The 20226-nt window shown below is 25.4% G+C and overlaps 1 protein-coding gene across 6 annotated transcripts in view; it reads left to right on the forward strand.

Annotated features, from left to right (window-relative positions):
• Positions 1–20226, forward strand: part of LOC127282388 (gamma-aminobutyric acid receptor subunit beta) — a 155668-nt gene that overhangs the window by 43366 nt on the left and 92076 nt on the right. For all 6 annotated transcript variants that reach the window (XM_051306587.1, XM_051306590.1, XM_051306589.1 and 3 more), the window contains exon 2: positions 19600–19697. In XM_051306587.1, the coding sequence (XP_051162544.1) occupies positions 19600–19697 (98 nt within the window). The remainder of the gene's footprint in view (positions 1–19599; positions 19698–20226) is intronic.

Genomic DNA, 20226 nt, shown 5'->3' on the forward strand with positions numbered 1-20226 from the left:
TGTTTAGAGACATGAAATCGTACAACAATGAAATTTGTTTTTTTTTTTAATTTAAATAAAATCGTTATCATATATTGAAAATAAAGAAAAATTTTCATATATTTAAAATATATAATTAATTAATTAATTAATTAATTTGTATCACTGATCCAAAAAATGTATTAAATAAAATTAAAATTATTTACTTGTACTACTGCAAAAATTATACAGAAAAAAACACTTTTAAGTGCCTTACTAAATATTTACTTGTACTACTGTGGAAATTTTCAAAAATTTAAAAATAATTTTCATACTAAATATTTACTTGTACTACTTAAAAAAAATATTTATAAAAATGTCTGACTTAATATTTACCTTTACTACTAATTTTTTTAATTAGTCTGCCTAAAATTAATTTGTACCACTGATACAAAAAATGTATTAAATAAAATTAGTCAAACTAATTATTTACTTGTACTACTGAAAAAAACACTTTAAAGAGCCTCACTAAATATTTACTTGTACTATTGATTTTCTAATTTTTGTCTGACTAAAACCAGTTTGTATCACTGATAAAATTATCAACAAAAAAATTTACAAAGTCGAACTAATTATTTATTTGTACTACTGTGAAAATTTTCAAAAATTTAGAAATAATTTTCATACTAAATAGTTACTTGTACTACTTAAAAAAATTATTTTTAAAAATGTCTGACTTAATATTTACCTTTACTACTAATTTTTTTATTTAGTCTGCCTAAAATTAATTTGTACTTTTTACTTTTTTTTTATTATTTGTATATATATAATAGATAACCGATTATTTAAATGAAATAAATTTGTTTTTCAGTGATAAAAATGGTAATTGTTTTATTTAAAATAAATCTTATAAAAATGCGAATAATATTTCATTGAAATATATATTTTTGAACGAGTTAAAAATTGACGATAATTTACATATATATGTAAAATTTGAGATATGCAAACACTTTTTTTTTGAAATGTGAGCCAAACTCTATAATACTATATATAAAATCGAAATCTTGTATATATATAACATTTGTCGTTCAATCATAAGCTATTTTCAAACGTGGCGAGTGAAGGGATCATTAATAATGAAACACATGGAGCGTAAACTTAACGTGAACATGAAAAAAAAAAAAAAATTATGATCCATCGACTTCAAGATATGACTCCTATATGTATATATAAAAATGTCGGGGGTTATAAAATAATAAAAAAATTAAAATAAATTATAATTAAATAATAAATATTAATATATTTTCACAATTCTTTTTTTATAATATAGAGAAATATATTAATTTATTTATATAAAATATAAATATAAAAACTATAAACAAACAAAAAAATAATTTAGAAACATAAAAGTCAAAAAGCTGATTTGATTCTTTTTGAAGAATTATTATTATTATTATATATTGAAAAAAAAGGAGAATTTTTCCCGCAGAGAAGAAGTTATATGACGTTGGTTGGTGATGGAGAGTGGGGGGGAGGATGGGTGGATGAGGGGAATATCTCCCACTTTTGAACTCTCTGCTGGATCAGCCACTGGCTATTATTTTTGCTGTCACTGAAAATATATTGTTGCTACAGCAATATATTTGCGACAGCATGTGAAAAAAAAAACCACTGGCAATGTTACAATGTATGTGAAGATAAATGATATTAAGGAACTTTTTAAAACTCCCTATTTTGCGGAAAAGAGTTACTCTCATTATGCAAAATATACAAAAACTAAATAAATAAAATTAAAGCTGAAAAAGGCTCTTTTTCAACTTAAAAAAATTGTTTTCGAAATAGAAAATAATTTTTTTTTTATTTATACCAAAGAATTCATTGGAATCAAATTTTCCAATGTTAAATATTTTTTGTTTTTTTAAAAATAAAATTATGGTTTAAGGATTGAAATATTTTTCTGTTATAAATATCATTGGAAATATTCATAATTCAATAATGGTTGAAATTACAAGTTGTGATGAAATTATCAGAGTTGGTTATAGAGTTTTGGTTTAGTGAATAGTTTGAGTATTGTGTGAGGTTGAAAGTTTTGCGACTGATTCACATTTGGAACTTTCAATTTGAAAATTTCAAACTGACAGAGCAGTGATTCTACGAAACTAGCAACATACATACACACACATACTGATCTCTCTATCTCTCTCTCTCCCTCTTTATATGTACGAATTTGGAACGATAATTTTAACGGAAATTACGAGAGAATCGAGAAATGCCTGCTGCCTACAGTTCAGGGCAATAAGCAATAAATCAAAATGTGCATTTTTCTTTCTACACGATTCCAGAATTATACTATATATACATATATAGTTTTTCAAACGCCGCCAAGAAAAAGGGAAAAATATTAAAAAGGCGTTTGTAAATTTTAATCATAATTATTATTATTAATATTCTTATAATAATAAAATTCTTATTATTTTCGCTAATTTATGATTTATTAATTTATAAAATCAAATTCGCAAATATTTTTTTTTTGTATTTCTGAAAAAGTTAACTATTGATAAAATTATCAAATTAACGAGTCTGACTAAAACTGATTTTTACTACTGTTTTTTTCAAACGAAATTAATTATGTGTTTTTTTTAATATTGACTTGTACTACTGATAAACTTAGAAACAGTTTACATAAGTAAACATAAGAAAAATTTTTTTATAAAATACTAAAAATTTACTAGGAAAAATAGAAAGTTTGACTTTATATTGACTTGTACTACTGATAAATTTAGAAAAAAATATAAGGAAGTCTGACTAATAGCAAATTTTACTACTGATTTGTTCAAATAATTTATTTTTTATATTTAATTAAATATTGGCATTTATTACTGAATAAACTAAAAAATAAAAAGACTGGCTTAATATTTATCTTTGCTACTGAATTTCTACTTTATTATGTCTGACTAAAACCGACGTGTTCTACTGTTGAAATTTCATAGATATAAAAGTATAACTAACTGTTTACTTGTTCTACTGTTATTAGTACAAAAATTAAAAAAAAAGTATGATTTAATTTTTCCTTTTACTACTGATTTTCTAGTTTTTTTTATTGTGTCTGACTAAAACCGAATTGTACTACTGGATTTTAAAATTCTAAAAATGTACCACAGCTTTTTTTGATACGCAATTCATTATGTCTAATTGAATATTGACTTTTACTACTTATTTTCTACCTTTTTTTTAGTATGGCTGACTAAAATTGCCTTATGCTTCTGATTTTTAACATTTTTACTAACTGAGACTAAATTTTACTACTTAATTTCTTTAGTTATTAGTTTTGAGTTTTAACTAAAATCAACTTATAATATTACTAAAAAAAATTACAAAAATTCCAAAATGTCAAACTAAATATTGACTTTACTACTGATTTTCTACCTTTATTAGTACGCCTGACTAAAATCGATTTGTACTACTACTAATTTTTGAAAACCCAATTAATTTTTTTCCCTTTAATATTGACTTGTACCACTGATAAAATTTGAAAAAAATTTACATATACAAGTCTGACTAAAATCGACTTATACTACTGTTTTTTAATACACATTATGTCTGATCAAATATTGCCTTTTACTACTGATTTTCTAATTTTACTTATAAAATCACGAGTGAATTAATTTATAACTCCCTTTTTTATATAAAAAAATTTATTTTTTTAAATCTCGCTTCCAATAATTAAAAAATAAATAAAAAAAACCATAATGGTTTTTATTTAAAAATTGCAACAAAAAAAACCTGAAAATATACTCTTTTACTGTATATTATATATAGCGGTGGTTGGGAAAATTGAAAAATTAATTTCCGTCAGTTTTATCTCAACCGTACAATACTTATGCCTTAGTGGAACGAGACTTACCGCTGTAAATAGTTGTATATATATATGTATGTATATAAATAAAGTGTATATATGTATGTATGTATGTATTTTCACTGTACGCTTTGTTACAAAAGCTTTCGGCGTGCAGCTTCATTGAATAATAAATACCCTTGCCGAGCGAGGCTTTAAGCTTTGCCCGTATTTGCGCAACAATTCCCCCCTCTCCCCCTTCTGTGCATTTCCACGTTGAGCAGTTAACGTTTAATGAGCCGTCCATTTCTAACGCTATTGAATATGAGCGCGCGCGCGAAAAAGGAACCTCCTTCAATTTCAACATGATTTGCCATTAAGGAGGAATCGTACACGTTAACATAACCTCAAAATTGAGAAATTGTTTATTTTTTTTGACAATTTAATGCAAAAAAAATTATTATTATTATTATTATTATTATTATTACTATTAGTTATACATTTTTATGTTATTTTAATAATTTTCTTTGCGTTAAATATTCCCGTGTAAAAATTTCCCTATTAGGGCCCTAATAGGTAATGTAACGCCACGCCTGATCAGGGCCAAATTAGGACGACTCGAAATTATGGATTTTCTAATTAGGGACCCATAAGGCGCGGCGTTTCATTCCCTATCAGGGCCCTAGTAGGGAATGTAACGCAAAATCTAATCAGGGCCAAATTAGGGCAACTAAAAATTGTGGATTTTCTAATTAGGGCCACATAAGGCGCGGCGTTTCATTCCCTATCAGCGCCCTAGTAGGGAATGTAACGCCAAATCTAATCAGGGCCAAATTAGGGCGACTAGAAATTGTGGATTTTCTAATTAGGGCCACATAAGGCGCGGCGTTTTATTTCCTATCAGGGCCAAAGTAGGGAATGTAACGCAAAATCTAATTAGGGCCAAATTAGGGCGACTCGAAATTGTGTATTTCCTAATTAGGGCCACATCAGGCGCGGCGTTTCATTCCCTATCAAGGCCCTAGTAGGGAATGTAACGCAAAATCTAATCAGGGCCAAATTAGGGCGACTCGAAATTGTGGATTTTCTAATTAGGGTCACATCAGGCGCAGTGTTTTATTTCTCTAGTAGGGAATGTAACGCCAAATATAATCAGGGCCAAATTAGGGCAACTAGAAATTGTGGATTTCCTAATTAGGGCCACATCAGGCGCGGTTTTTCATTCCCTATTAGGGCCCTAGTACACAGAAAATTAAAAGGCATTAAAATAAGCTGCAACGCTTCTTATTTTAATCCAATTTTGCTTATTTTAATATCAAAATGGATTAAAATAAGCAAAATTGGATTAAAATAAGAAGCGTTGCAGCTTATTTTAATGCCTTTTAATTTTCTGTGTAGGGAATGTAACGCCAAATCTAATCAGGGCCAAATTAGGGCGACTAGAAATTGTGGATTTTCTAATTAGGGCCACATAAGGCGCGGCGTTTTATTTCCTATCAGGGCCAAAGTAGGGAATGTAACGCAAAATCTAATTAGGGCCAAATTAGGGCGACTCGAAATTGTGTATTTCCTAATTAGGGCCACATCAGGCGCGGCGTTTCATTCCCTATCAAGGCCCTAGTAGGGAATGTAACGCAAAATCTAATCAGGGCCAAATTAGGGCGACTCGAAATTGTGGATTTTCTAATTAGGGTCACATCAGGCGCAGTGTTTTATTTCTCTAGTAGGGAATGTAACGCCAAATATAATCAGGGCCAAATTAGGGCAACTAGAAATTGTGGATTTCCTAATTAGGGCCACATCAGGCGCGGTTTTTCATTCCCTATTAGGGCCCTAGTACACAGAAAATTAAAAGGCATTAAAATAAGCTGCAACGCTTCTTATTTTAATCCAATTTTGCTTATTTTAATATCAAAATGGATTAAAATAAGCAAAATTGGATTAAAATAAGAAGCGTTGCAGCTTATTTTAATGCCTTTTAATTTTCTGTGTAGGGAATGTAACGCAAAATCTAATCAGGGCCAAATTAGGGCAACCAGAAATTGTGGATTTCCTAATTAGGGCCACATAAGGCGCGACGTTTCATTCCCTATCAGGGCCCTAGTAGGGAATGTAACGCCAAATCTAATCAGGGCCAAATTAGGGCAACTAGAAATTGTAGATTTCCTAATTAGAGCCACATCAGGCGCGGCGTTTTATTCCCTATCAGGGCCCTAGTAGGGAATGTAACGCCACATCTTATCAGGGCGAAATTAGCGAGACTAGAAAATGTGGATTTCCTAGGTAAGCCTTCAACAGGCGCAGCGTTTCATTCCCTATCAGGGCCCTAGTAGGGAATGTAACGCCAAATCTAATTAGGGACGAAATTATGGCGACGAGAAAATGTAGATTTTTCCAATCAGGGCCACATAAGACGCGGCGTTTCATTCCCTAATAGGGCAGCCATATTCGGCCCCGATCTGGGCCCTGGCAAAATTTCTACACGAGTTGTTAGAAAACAATTTCTCAATTTTGAAGTTATGTTAACATATACCTCCTCCTTAATAAACACGACAAATTATCAAGGATCTACTGTAATGTTTTTTTTACTAATTTTAATATTCAGAAAAAAATACTGTATTTTATTCTCAAAACTACAAAAAAAAAAAATTTTTTTTGTTTTTTATTTTTATATTTAGTTTAATCGTATTTGCTTTATAAGAAAATTTTGTCTCCCCCTTCATATCATATATAAAAATGAAAAATGTAAATTAAAAAATTTATTTTTGACAAATGGATAAAAAAAGAAGAAAAAAAATCGAGGACAGTATAGAGAATCCCAAGAAGGGAATTTAAAGGCTGAATAATTGAAGACCTGTCAAAACGTTTGAATTATCATGAAATTTGAATTCAAATTGTAAAGCCCTTGAAGATAGGTGCTCTACTATACTATATGCGATCACATTTCAGTGTTAAAGTCTCTCAAAGTAATGTAAATTACCATCCAATCTCAATTTGCATTTGGAAATTGGAATTTCTCAATTACAAAACGTTTACAATTTCAACGTTTGTAAATTAATTGACAGCGCGAGAAATATATAATTAAATAAACGATGATAATATTTAATAGATTATATATAATAAATCTTGAGTGTTTAAATTTAATAAATTTATAATAATTAAATGGAAAATTCAATATTATATTCTATTCATACAAAAAAAAAAGGAATCGAAAATTAATAATATTTCACAATTAATTTGATAACAATTCGATTCGTTTAATTAAATTACTTTTTTTTTTGAAATTTAAATTATTTTAATAGGAATTTGCTTTGAGGGGGGGAGGGGGAGAAAATTAGCGTAATTGAATGGGAGCTTAAGTTAAAGTGAAGTTTTTAATTAACTGGATGCAATTTAAATATACTTCCATCTGTAAAAAAAAAATATATACATTGACTTATATTTAAAATTGTAATTTTTGTTATCCCTTTCTTTCTTTAAAATCATTTTCTTGCTTTTTAATTAATCGTTGAAAAATTGTACTCTCATACTTTTGAATTATGTACAAGAAAATGCTTTCAAATGACGCGCGAATAAAAGAAAGCTTCTTCTTTTTTTGCATAATTTTTTTTTTTTTATATTTTTCATCAACTTTTAAAATCCTTTTAATGTAGTTTTATATAGGCAAAAATTGTATTTAAAAAAAAATAATAATTTTTGAAATTAAAATTGAATTAATAAAATTAAAAAACAATTATTGCCATCAATTAATAGGTAAATTATTTAATTATTTTTAATTTGTTATGATTACATGTGGTAAATTTGGGTATGGAGATTATTTTAAAAGGGGGGGGGACAATTTGTCTAAATGTTGTGCCATTGCGTGCCAGGTACAATTGTAACCTGGCCGGTATAGGTTTCAATGGTAGATAACGCTTAGACGCGCATCAGATCAATGATAAGTCGGCCAATATCATCCGTGGAACATAACCTGAGATTATTGATTTTTCCCCGTATAGAACTTGATATGGCCTACGCCCGTGTTGAGAGGAAACTTTCTTCTAGACGTGTGTCAAGATTCATTTTCTCTTTCTCTCTCTCTCTCTCTCTATTTTCTATTTATATACAATTAGAAATAATTTTTTTTTCAATTTCGAAAAAAATTAATTTTTATAATAATTTTATTTACAATAAAATTTTAACAAGTGACTAAAATTTTTTTGTAATTTTATCAAACTCAGAAAAATTCTATATATTTGTCTCATGTAAATATTTATTTGATTTTAAATAAATATTTATTTGATTTTAAATAAATATTTATTTGATTCAAATAAATTTTCATTTGATTTTAAATAAACAATTTTATTTATGCCAAATAAACTGTCGATGGTATAAATATCGGTGGTATAAACCAATTGTAGTTATATTAATTTTTAAAAAATTAGTAGTAAATGTAAATATTTAGTCAGACATTTTTATAAAGAATTATTTTTGGTAGTACAAATAACTATTTAGTAAGAAAAGTATTTTTAAATTTTTTGAAAATTTTCTCAGTAGTGCAAGTAAATAATTAGTTCGACTTTGTAAACATTTTTTTTTGATAATTTTATCAGTAATAAAAACCAGTTTTAGTCAGACAAAATTTAGAAAATCAGTAGTACAAGTAAATAGTTAGTGAGGCACTTTAAAGTGTTTTTTTCTGTATAATTTTTTCAGTAGTACAAGTAAATAATTAGTTTGACTAATTTTATTTAATACATTTTTTGTATCAGTGGTACAAATTAATTTTAGGCAGACTAATTAAAAAAAATTAGTAGTAAAGGTAAACATTAAGTCAGACATTTTTATAAATAATTTTTTCAGTAGTACAAGTAAATAATTAGTTGGACTGATTTTATTTAATATATTTTTTTGGATCAGTGGTACAAATTAATTTTAGGCAGACTAATTAAAAAAATTAGTAGTAAAGGTAAATATCAAGTCAGACATTTTTATAAATATTTTTTTTATGTAGTACAAATAACTACTTAGTAAGAAAATTATTTCTAAATTTTTGAAAATTTTCTCAGTAGTACAAGTAAATAATTAATTGGACTTTGTAAAATTTTTTTTTGATAATTTTATCAGTGATAAAAACCGGTTTTAGTTAGACAAAATTTATAAAATCAGTAGTACAAATAAATATTTAGTAAGGCACTTAAAAGTGTTTTTTTTCTGTATAATTTTTTGCAGTAGTACAAGTAAATAATTTTAATTTGATTCTATACATTTTTTGGATCAGTGATACAAATTAATTTTAGTCGGACAAATTTAGAAAATTAGTAGTAAACGTAAATATTCCGTCAGACATTTTTTTAATTAAATTTTTTTTTAGTAGTACAAGTAAATATTTAGCAGTAGTTTGTATTTTTACATTTTTTGTAATTTTTGGCAGTAGTACGAGTAAATTTCGAGTTAGACACTATATAAATATATAATTTGTCAGTAGTACAAATCAATATTCAGTCAAGAGTTTTTTTAACGTCTTTGTAAATTTTAACAGTATAAATTTTTCTTCTTCACGAAAAAAAAAATATTTATCTAGACGAACTATAAGTTTCTCTAGAATAGAGAAAACTTTTCCTGTTTTAGTGAAACATATCGTTGTTCCAATGAAACCTATAGCTGTTTCAGTGAAACTTATCGCTGTTTCAGGTAAAGAGTTTTTTTCCAAATTGAATCAGTAGTACAAGTCTAATTTAGTCAGACAGAATCCCCTTTTTTCGCTAATATTCTTTAAATAAAAAAAAATTTCCCGGAAAATTTTTTTTTTTATTTTATTACCATTGTATATAAAATCTTGATTCTATGTTTTTTGCATATCATTCTCTTTTTTTAAGCAAATATACGTGAGATTTGTGAAAAAAAGAACTATGTTCCATGAATGTGTAATTACGAGCGTCGTTCGTGACGAACTTTTATCTACCATCGTCTCTCTCTCTCTCTCTCTCTCTCTCTCTCTCTCTCTCTCTCTCTCTCTCTCTCTCTCTCTCTCTCTCTCTCTCTCTCTCTCTCTCTCTCTCTTCTTTATACAATGACTTACTAAATACCGGAAGTAGTTTTCTCAAAAAAAGGCACTGGCATCCCTTTACATGCAGCTTTTCCTATTCTCCTTCACTTCATTAACCTTTTCTTCACTGAATAAAGATGCAAATGAAAAAGTAACATTTTTTCAATCCGCGCACAAAAAAAAACTTTCGAATATAATTAAACTCTTTTTTTTAAAAAAAAAACATATTTGAAATTTTAATTTTCTAAATTCTCTTCTATTTTATTACATATTTTATTTTAAAATGAAAAATATATTTTTATATTGGCTATTGAATAATAATAATAATAATAATAATAATAATAATAGTAATAATAATAATAATGATAATAATAAATTACATATAAAATAATAACTAAATAATAAAAAAACAAAAATTTTCATGTATTCAATGAGTTTGATAAATAATGTAATATATATTGTTTTTCCAATGGGAAAATGATTGAAAATTCAATTTGAACAAATTTACAAATATATATATATATATATATATATGTACGTTTTATCGATTTACAATGAAGATAATTTGAAAATAAAGAGTCACATGTGTGTGCTAAAATTGAAATATATATATACAGGAACGTGAATGACAAAATTTTTCTCAATTCACACTATTATTTTCATTGTATTTTTTTTTTTAATAATATAAATAATTTTCATAATCAAAAACAATGTAACAGTCTGACCAAAATTGACTTGTACTACTTAAAAATTCGAAATTATTAAATTTAACGTCAAACACAATTTCTATAAGCTTTATTAACTAATGTATTATTAATTAATTATATATAATTATTAATATTAATATTAATTAATTATATATAATTATTGATATTAATATTAATTAATTATATATAATTATTAATATTACTACCTATTAATTAATTATTTAATTACTTATATAATTTTTTAACTAAACTAATATATATATATATATATATATATATATATATATATATATTATATTAAGCAGAAATTAATTAAAATTGTAGAAAAAATGTAATTTTATTTCACTTTTGAAAAATAAAATTCTTTCTTCCCCATGAAAAAAAAAGAGAAAAGAAGTATGGGAGGTGAAGGATAAAACTCAATTGGGAATAATATTTCTTCATCAAGTAGAAAACTTATTTCCCAATGAGGCAATAATATTACGTTCCAATTATATTTGATGGAGAAAAAGCCAATAAAAAAAAATATCACTGAAATATATTTGATTAACTCTAGACATAGTTCATTTAAAAAAAAAATTTATACACTTAAAAGACCACCTTTAAAACTGTTTCAATTCGTTTAAAATTATTATTATTATTATTATTATTATTATTGTTATTATTATTATTATTGTTATTATTATTATTATTAAATATTATTATTGCTTTCATTAATAAATTATTAATAATTATTAATTTATTATTAATATTAATATAACTAATAATAATAAAAAAATTATTATCTGTGGTCGGTAATTATTGGCAGTCGGTAATAATTTTGTTGAGTTGCCACTTGCAGCGCTGTCAACAACACAAAATGCCCACCTCATTCTTCCATTGTCCTTACACCCAGAGAAATGATTTATTTGAACCAAATAAAATATATTTGAGTTAAATAAACGTATATTTGTCTCAGAGCCTACTACTAACTTATTTATTTGGCGTAAATAAAAATTTTATTTGTCAGAAATAAATTTTTCTTTTGCTCAACAAAATTTTTTATTTCAATGAAATGAAATATATATTTGCAACAAATAAATGAATTAGTAGGCTCGGAGACAAATATACCATTTCTCTGAGTGTACAATGAATTTAATTTTTTAAATTTTATTGATAGAATATTATTATATTATTTAATTATAAATTGATAACTAATAAAATGATAATTCACTTATAATATATTCAAAAAAAAAAAAAATAGTAATTATAAGTAAAAAAAAAAATTGTAACACGAAATTTGCATTTTCGAAAAAAATGTGATACTTTATGTGAAAACATAATTCATTGTTCCAATAGATTGAGGAGGGTAAAAATCTTTTAACACACGTCAATGCAATATTCTCGGTGCAGCGACTTTATATCCTCTTTTTCTCTCTCTCTCTCTCTCTCGACGCTTCTTGTTACGAGTTTTTCACACACACACATACACCAACATATCCCCTGGTGTTAGCTCAGCTTCCCTCTCTCTCTCTTTCTGCTTTTTTTTTTATTATTTATCTTACTCGTTTACTGTCTTTTCTTATCTCCCTACTCTTTTTCTGTCTCCTACTGTTTCTCTCTGTTCGTTTTTCTCCCTTCCCTAAGTACATCTATTCATCTCTCTCTCTCCCTTCCTCTCTCATTCCGTTGCTCTCCCGTGAAGAGATCCAGCGGAATATGAATGCAGGAGTTAACCTCGCAGGGGTATCCCTGCGTCATAACCCACATAGAGGGCGTCACACTGAAAATCCAGTGACGTCACGTACATACGCAAAGAGGTGAGACGCATGCGCAATGCAAAGAGGATTTCAAACTCTCGGACTCTCTGATGCTGCTGTGTTTATTATGACACTGAAACGATGTAAAGCATATGATCGCACTGGTAACCGAGTTTTGGCTTCAATTCGTTATATATATACAGAGAGAGAGAGAGAGAGAGAGAGAGAAAGAGAGAGGAAAAACACGAAAATGTCAAAATCTCGTGAATTATTAATACGGAAAACAAGATAATCATTTCCCATTAAGATTAATGTGAACAAATATATAATGAAAATTTATATATCAAAAACTGCGATAATGATAACATTTTTATAATTTTATTAAAGCGAATTCTTTTTTTTTAATTTTTCTTTTAAATACTAGAATATAATTATTTATATTTTAATAATTAATACTAATTATTTTATTTTAGTACACTGAAAAAACAAATTATTTGATTCAAATACTCGATTACCTGACTATTATACTCTCTAAATCTGAATTAGTAAAAATGTTTACTAATTTGAATTAGTGACTCACTTTTTGCTTCTGAATTAGTTAAATTTTACTAATTTTATTAGTAACTTTTACTAACAATTAGTAAAATTTTACTAATTGTTAGTAAAAGTTACTAAAAAGTAGTAAAATTTTACTAATTGTTAGTAAAAGTTACTAAAAATTAGTAAAATTTTACTTATTGTTAGTAAAAGTTACTAAAAATTAGTAAAATTTTACTAATTCAGAAGCAAAAAGTGAGTCACTAATTCAAATTAGTAAACATTTTTACTAATTCAGATTTAGAGAGTATCAAATAAATATTTATTTGTATCAAATAATTATTATTTGACATAAAAATTATTTGGTTCAAGTAAATATTTATCTAATAATAGTCAAGTAAACGAGTATTAACCCTTATGAAAATTCCTTATAAGAAAATAATGTTAAAGCTGAAATATTTTTTCAGTATAATGTTTTTTTGTATAATATTTTCGCGATTATAGGTAATTTTTTTTATAAGAAATTCATTATAAAATTTTTTTTCTCAAATAATTATAAAAATATAATTATTAGAGACTCTGTAATGAAATCATAACAATTTTATAATTATGAAAATGTAATTATAGAAAATAAAATTTTTCACGTGCAAAAATTAAAATATTATAAAATTAAATTTATAAAAATTTAATTACAGAAATTAATTAATTTTGTATTTTACTTATAACTATATATAGTTCTGTAATTTTGTATTTTACTGATAACTACCTATATATAGTTATCAGTAAAATACAAAATTAATTAATTTCTGTAATTAAATTTTTATAATTTTAATTTTAGAATATTTTAATTTTTGCACGTGAAAAATTTTATTTTCTATAATTACATTTTCATAATTATAAAATTGTAATGATTTCGTTACAGAATAATAATTATATTTTTATAATTATTTGAGAAAAAAAATTTTATAAAGAATTTCTTATAAAAAATTACCTATATTATAATATTATACAAAAAACATTATACTGAAAATATTTCAGCTTTAACATTATTTTCTTATATAAGAAATTTTCATAAGGGTTTGAATAAAATAAATTTTTTTTTCAGTGTAATTAAAACTAATTATTATATTTTAGTAATTAATACTAATTAATTATTATAATTATCAATTACTTTTATTTTAAATTCATTAATTATTTTACTATTATTTATTAAATACTAAAAATATTTATATAAATAATTATTTCATAATTTAGTATTTAATAAATAACGTAGAATTATTAAATATTTAATAAATAATTAATATATTCCATTTTTATTCAATAATTGTAATTATTAATTAATTATAACTGTTAAATATTTATAATTTTTAAATATTTATAATTTTTAAATATTTATAATTATTTAATAATTATAACTATTAAATATTTATAATTATTAATTATTATAACTATTAAATATTTATAATTATTAATTATTATAAATTATACAATAAATTAAAGAAAATTAAATAAAAAAAAATAGAAGGAAAACATTAAATGAAATTTAATCCACTATAATTAATATCCCAAGGTATTTTAATGAGAAAAACGTTTATTTTTCTTTGCTCACTGATTAATGTAGCTGTCTGACCAAAGTTGACTTCTACTACTTAAAAACTGGAAATGTTAAACGTGACTTAATTTAATGTCAAAGACAATTTCTCACACATTATTACAATTAACTAATTTATCACTAATAAATAAAAATATGTTATTATTATTTTTTTTCTACAAAAAAAAATGTTTTTTTTCCTACAAAAAAAAAAAATGTTTTTTTTCAAAATTAAATTTTTTTCCATTTTTAGTTTTTAAAATCTGTTTTTTGAACCGCATTTCCAATGGAATAATCTCTTCTCATCTCGTTGAAAATTAATCCATTCATAATATTATTTCTTTTCTAAGGATCAGTTTTCAAGTACGAAATCAACTTTTCCATAAAAAAAAAATATATATATATATATATAGTCCACGCGCACAGCATCTGAACGGAAGGCGCGGGTTTATCTTTTATAGCTATTTTAAGCCGTCATAAAAATATGATAGAGGATAAAAAATATCTAATAAATACTGTGTAATCCCTGTTTCTAGGTCGATAAAATGTCCCATGCATATATATAAAAATCCACGCGCAGTAATGGAAAAAAGATCAGAAAATTAATAAAACAAAAAAAAAATCTCAAAAAATATATATAATTTACAAATTTTTATGAAAAGTACCTGCATTTTTAAGTGTAGAAAAAAAAAATTATAAAAACATAATTTTTATGAAAAAAAAATTCTTTTTTCTAAATTTTGTTTTCCCTTATTTTTTTTTCTTTTGGGATAATAAAGAAATATATTTTTTTTTTCTCGTGAGTAAAGAAAATATAAAAAGAAAATTTAGAAGTGAAAAATTCAAATTTGACCCAATTTCGAACCCTCTGGATATAAATACTATCCTATAAGACATAAATCGGAGAGACCCTAAAAAAAATTTCTTTTTTTCCCCCCCACGAAAAAAAAAACTGACGTGTAAATTTATAAAACAAAATTTGCCCCTCGAGAATATATCGTGTGAAATGCGTGTTATTTATCTGATATCAAAATGTAGACAGGGGATCATCGTCAGCTCTTTTTCTCTTATATATTTGCGACTCTTTTTCACTTTCGTTTATAATTTTTTCTTGCATCAGCAAAGTGTAACCTTCAAAAATTTTGCAAAAAAAATTCTGACACACGAATATAAATGACATTTTTCTTCGAAAAAAAAAAGAAAAAATTCTGTCTATTCAAAGAAATACATTTTTTGCCTATGAAGAATTCTTTTTTGACAAAAAAAAACTTTGCGTGACATTTCAAAAAAATTTTCATTTTTTTATTTTTTTTTTAAAGTATTTTCTACATTTTTCAAATATTTACCAAAAAAAAAATTGATCAGAGTAACTTTATCAATTTTTGATAGGATTTTTTGAAAATTATTTTTATTTTTCAATTCTTATTTGAAAAAAAAACTTTTTGTAACAAAAAAACAAAATTCCAAGGAAACTTTGCCATGAAAGGAGTAACGATTTCTCATTTATCAACTTCAGTTCTAATTTATTCCTCTGACTGACTCTCCATTCTCATTACTAAAACCAGTTTGAAAAATGGTTTATCATTTTCGACCAATTCACCTTTATCTTTTTAAAAATGGGATTTTTTCACAGTCATTTATATTTAAAAAACAAAATATTTTTATTTCAACCTCAAATTTTTAATTAATTCCAAATTAACACAGAAAATTAAAAGGCATTAAAATAAGCTGCAACGCTTATTATTTTAATACAATTTTACTTATTTTAATCCATTTTGGTATTAAAATAAGCAAAATTGGATTAAAATAATAAGCGTTGCTTTTAATGCCTTTTAATTTTCTGTGAATTCCAAAAAAAAAATACTTTTTTTTGTTTTTTCACATAAATTAAGAGAGCAAACACTTTCTCGATTATTTTTCATCGCGTAAAATATTTTCACATAAAAAAAACTTTTATTTTTCTTATAGGTAAAAATTTTTTTTTCTAATAAAAAAAAAAAATTACCGCAAAAATTTTTTCTCATCGACTTATCGATTTTGTTCTAATGCTTATAAATATAGAAGGTAAATCCTGCTGACTAAGTGCAATTGGAAAAGAACTGATATCCTGAAGAAGAAGTAATTTTCGAAAATGTGCAAACCAAATATATATATATATATAGAAATAGATTTAGGAGAATGCATGTTCGAGCGGGTTACCAAGATGACCCTCGATCTCATGCGAAAAAGAAATTCCCTCTTGAAAAAAGCCATTTTCAGTGAAAAATAAAATAACCAAAAGTTTTTTTTTGCCTTTTTTTCGTTTGGTTACTCAAGCGCGGAGCTAGAGCCGAAAAAGGATCCACTTTTCAGATATTTACAACTTCCTTTGCCCCGGGTGCTTTAAAAAAAAAAAAGAAAAAAAAACACAAAATTAACGCAAATCTCGCCTTTTTTCCTCACACTTTCCGGTTTATTTTTTTTTAAATAAATTTAATTTCGAATTATTTTTTTTAATAAAAATATTTAAAATAAAAATTTCGAATTTTTTTTTTAATAAAAAAACGTTTAAAATAAATTTAATTTTAATAGGAAATAAAGTGCAAAATCCATAGTAGTAAATATTACCTTTTTTTAATTTTTCTAATTTAATTTATTTATTTATTAATACTATTTAGTTAGTAATTTTTTAAGCATTTTTCAAATTTATCAGAGAAATAAATATTTTGTCAAAATTTCTAATTTAGTCAAATAAAGAAACATTTCTTATTTATCAAATAAATAAATAATAACATTTATTATTTATCAAATAATGAAATAATATGAAAATAATAGTAACTGTGGCCATAGTAACTTTTACCATAGTAACTGTGGCCATAGTAACTGTTACCATAGTAACTGTGGTCATAGTAACTGTAACCATAGTAACTGTTACCATAGTAACTGCGGCCATAGTAACTGTGACCGTAGTAACTTTTGCCTTAGTAACTAACTGTTACCATAGTAACTGTGGCCATAGTAACCGTTACCATAGTAACTGTGGCCATAGTAACTGTTACCATAGTAACTGTGGTCATAGTAACTGTAACCATAGTAACTGTTACCATAGTAACTGCGGCCATAGTAACTGTGACCGTAGTAACTTTTGCCTTAGTAACTAACTGTTACCATAGTAACTGTGGCCATAGTAACCGTTACCATAGTAACTGTGGCCATAGTAACTGTTACCATAGTAACTGCGTCCATTTTCAATTTATCAAAAAAATAAACATTTTGTAAAAATTTCTAATTTAGTCAAATTAAAAAAAAGAAAAAAAAATATTAATAAATTAATTTTTTTTTTAATTTAAAGTTCATATTTAGTCAGAAATGTAACAATAAATAAAGAAATGAGAAAAATTGCCCTGACATCAACATATTGTGTTTTTCGATTTCTCATTAAAAGGAAGCGAAGCAAAAAAAAAAAAAGAAGGCAGTGTAATAATTTCTCTTTGAAGTTTTTTCGATTAGTCAGAAAATTTTTTTTTTTGTTTTTTTTTTTTGTTTTTAAAGAAAGTAGTTTGCAAAGGAAGCTTAAATTTCTTGGAGATTAAGAAGCTGAAGGATTATTCCTCCATCTTGGTTCAATTCGGTAAGCTCGAAACACGGATCTTGTTACCGCTCTTTCTCTCAACCAACAACTTTTTACTTACTAGCGCGGCTCAAAAGGAAAAAAAAAAAATAAAAGTATCGAAAAAAGAAAAAAAAAACCGTGTGCGAAATCTATAGGATTCCTCATTGACCGCTATACCTTTAACCTACAATTTACAACCCTGCACAACTGTAATCGAAAGAGAGAACCCAGTAAAGCTAATTTTTCTCTTTCCAACCTTTTTTTTGTTTTTTCTTTAGAAAATAAAAGAAAGTTGAAAAAAAAACCCTAAAAGCTCGTTAAAACTTTTTCATTTACTTTTCGCACTTAAAAAAAAAGAAACATTTCGATTTTTACCCTGAAATTTTTTTCTTCTAATTTTCTTTTCTAAATTTTCCTTCAAAATTAATTTTTTCCCTTATTATTTAAAATTCGGTATTTTTTTTAATAATTTTATTTTGAAAATATATATATATAGAGAGAGAGGTAAAGAATAAATTTTGCCTTTTCTCAAATAGTGAAGGTACTTTTGTCTGAAATTCGTTTACTGACTGAAATGAATAGGTATTCAAACGGTAGAAGAATCTTTGAATATATTCAGCATAGATATTTTTACATCAATATAAGAGAGGAGAGGAGAAAAAAAAGCCATCACTGAATTCTGTGATCGTGATATATAAAAAGCAAAAGTAGCAAAAATGATAAAAAAAAAGAAGAAAAAAAAATGAACTAGAGGATGGTATTTGATGCCTCATACCCGAAGATGTCGCAGTTGACATTCGAGTCCTTCTCCTCCTCTCTCAATTCGCTTACATGTAACTTTTTCCTCTGATATTTTAAAACCATTACCACTTCAAAAAAAAAAAAAAAATTATTTAAAATAACTAACAAAACAGAAAAAAAACAATTTAAACAAAAATTTAAAAAAAACAATAAAAAAAATAATCTACAAGAGATTGAAAACAAATTAGTCAAAAAAAAAATTATATTAACACAGAAAATTAAAAGATATTAAAATAATAAGCGTTGCAGCTCATTTTAATGCCTTTTAATTTTCTGTGAAAATAAAGAAATTCCAGCGGAAAAAATGACTTAATATCAAATTTTTTTTTTATTTCTACAAATTGCTCCACTAAAAAGTGGGATATTAAATTTCATTCGCAATTGAGTCTTTCGAATTGAGCGTGATTTAATTGAGCAGAATACATACATTTCTAATTTGCTGACACTTAAATTTTTCAATGCTAATTCTTTCCGAGGAAAATTTCACTTTGAAATTTCAACGGAGCGTGAACACAAAAGGTCAGAAAAGGAAAGGGCCACCACACTATGGAATATGAGAGAACTTCTTCTTCTTCTTTCTCCAGTTCTCTAAAAATATTTTAATACCATTTTCCCAAGAGTCTCAATTTTCTTTACAAAAATTTACATTTTTTTTTATTTTCCTATAAAAAACTAATTTTATTTTTTCCCCCAAAAAAAACAATCAAAAATGAAATTAGAAAATTAATTAAAAATATCAATAAAAATTTTTCTTTTTTTTTAAATAAAAAATTAATTATTAATTTTGTAAACATTTTCTTTTTCTTTACAGAACTGGAGGTGGAAGTATGTTAGGTGACGTTAATATTTCAGCAATTTTGGACTCCTTCTCGGTGAATTATGATAAAAGAGTAAGGCCGAACTATGGAGGTGAGTACGACTAAATTTCTTTCTCAAAATTTCAATTCTCTTTGCTTTTATACTTCAAAAAAAAAAAAAACTTTTTAGTTTTTTTTCAAAAAAACAAAAAATAAACCGACAAAATTTTCCCGTGGAAACAAAATTAGAACGCAAAATTTTTTTAACAGGCAAAAAAAAATGATTTTTTTTTCATTTTGTATTTTAATAAACAATTAAAATTACAAATTGAGTAAAAATTCATGGCAATTTGTATATATATATATATATATATATATATATATAGTATACATCTATATATATATATATATATGTATATGTCTATATAAATGAAAGATTAATTCGAAGCAGAAATTCTCGAATATCTGGAATGCTTTTCAAATATTGTACTACACCACGCGCGCATTCGCTCGTGCAGCGTAAAACGATATCCACATCATACAAACTCAATTACCGAGAGATACTAACGATCTCAAACCATTAACCCTGACTCGCATCAACCTGTGTGGTATTAGATGATTACTTACTAATTCAGAAAGTT

This window comes from Leptopilina boulardi, unplaced genomic scaffold (assembly GCF_019393585.1).
Source record: "Leptopilina boulardi isolate dan_hultmark-lab unplaced genomic scaffold, ZJU_Lbou_2.1 LbouV2_30, whole genome shotgun sequence".
Taxonomy (NCBI): domain Eukaryota; kingdom Metazoa; phylum Arthropoda; class Insecta; order Hymenoptera; family Figitidae; genus Leptopilina; species Leptopilina boulardi.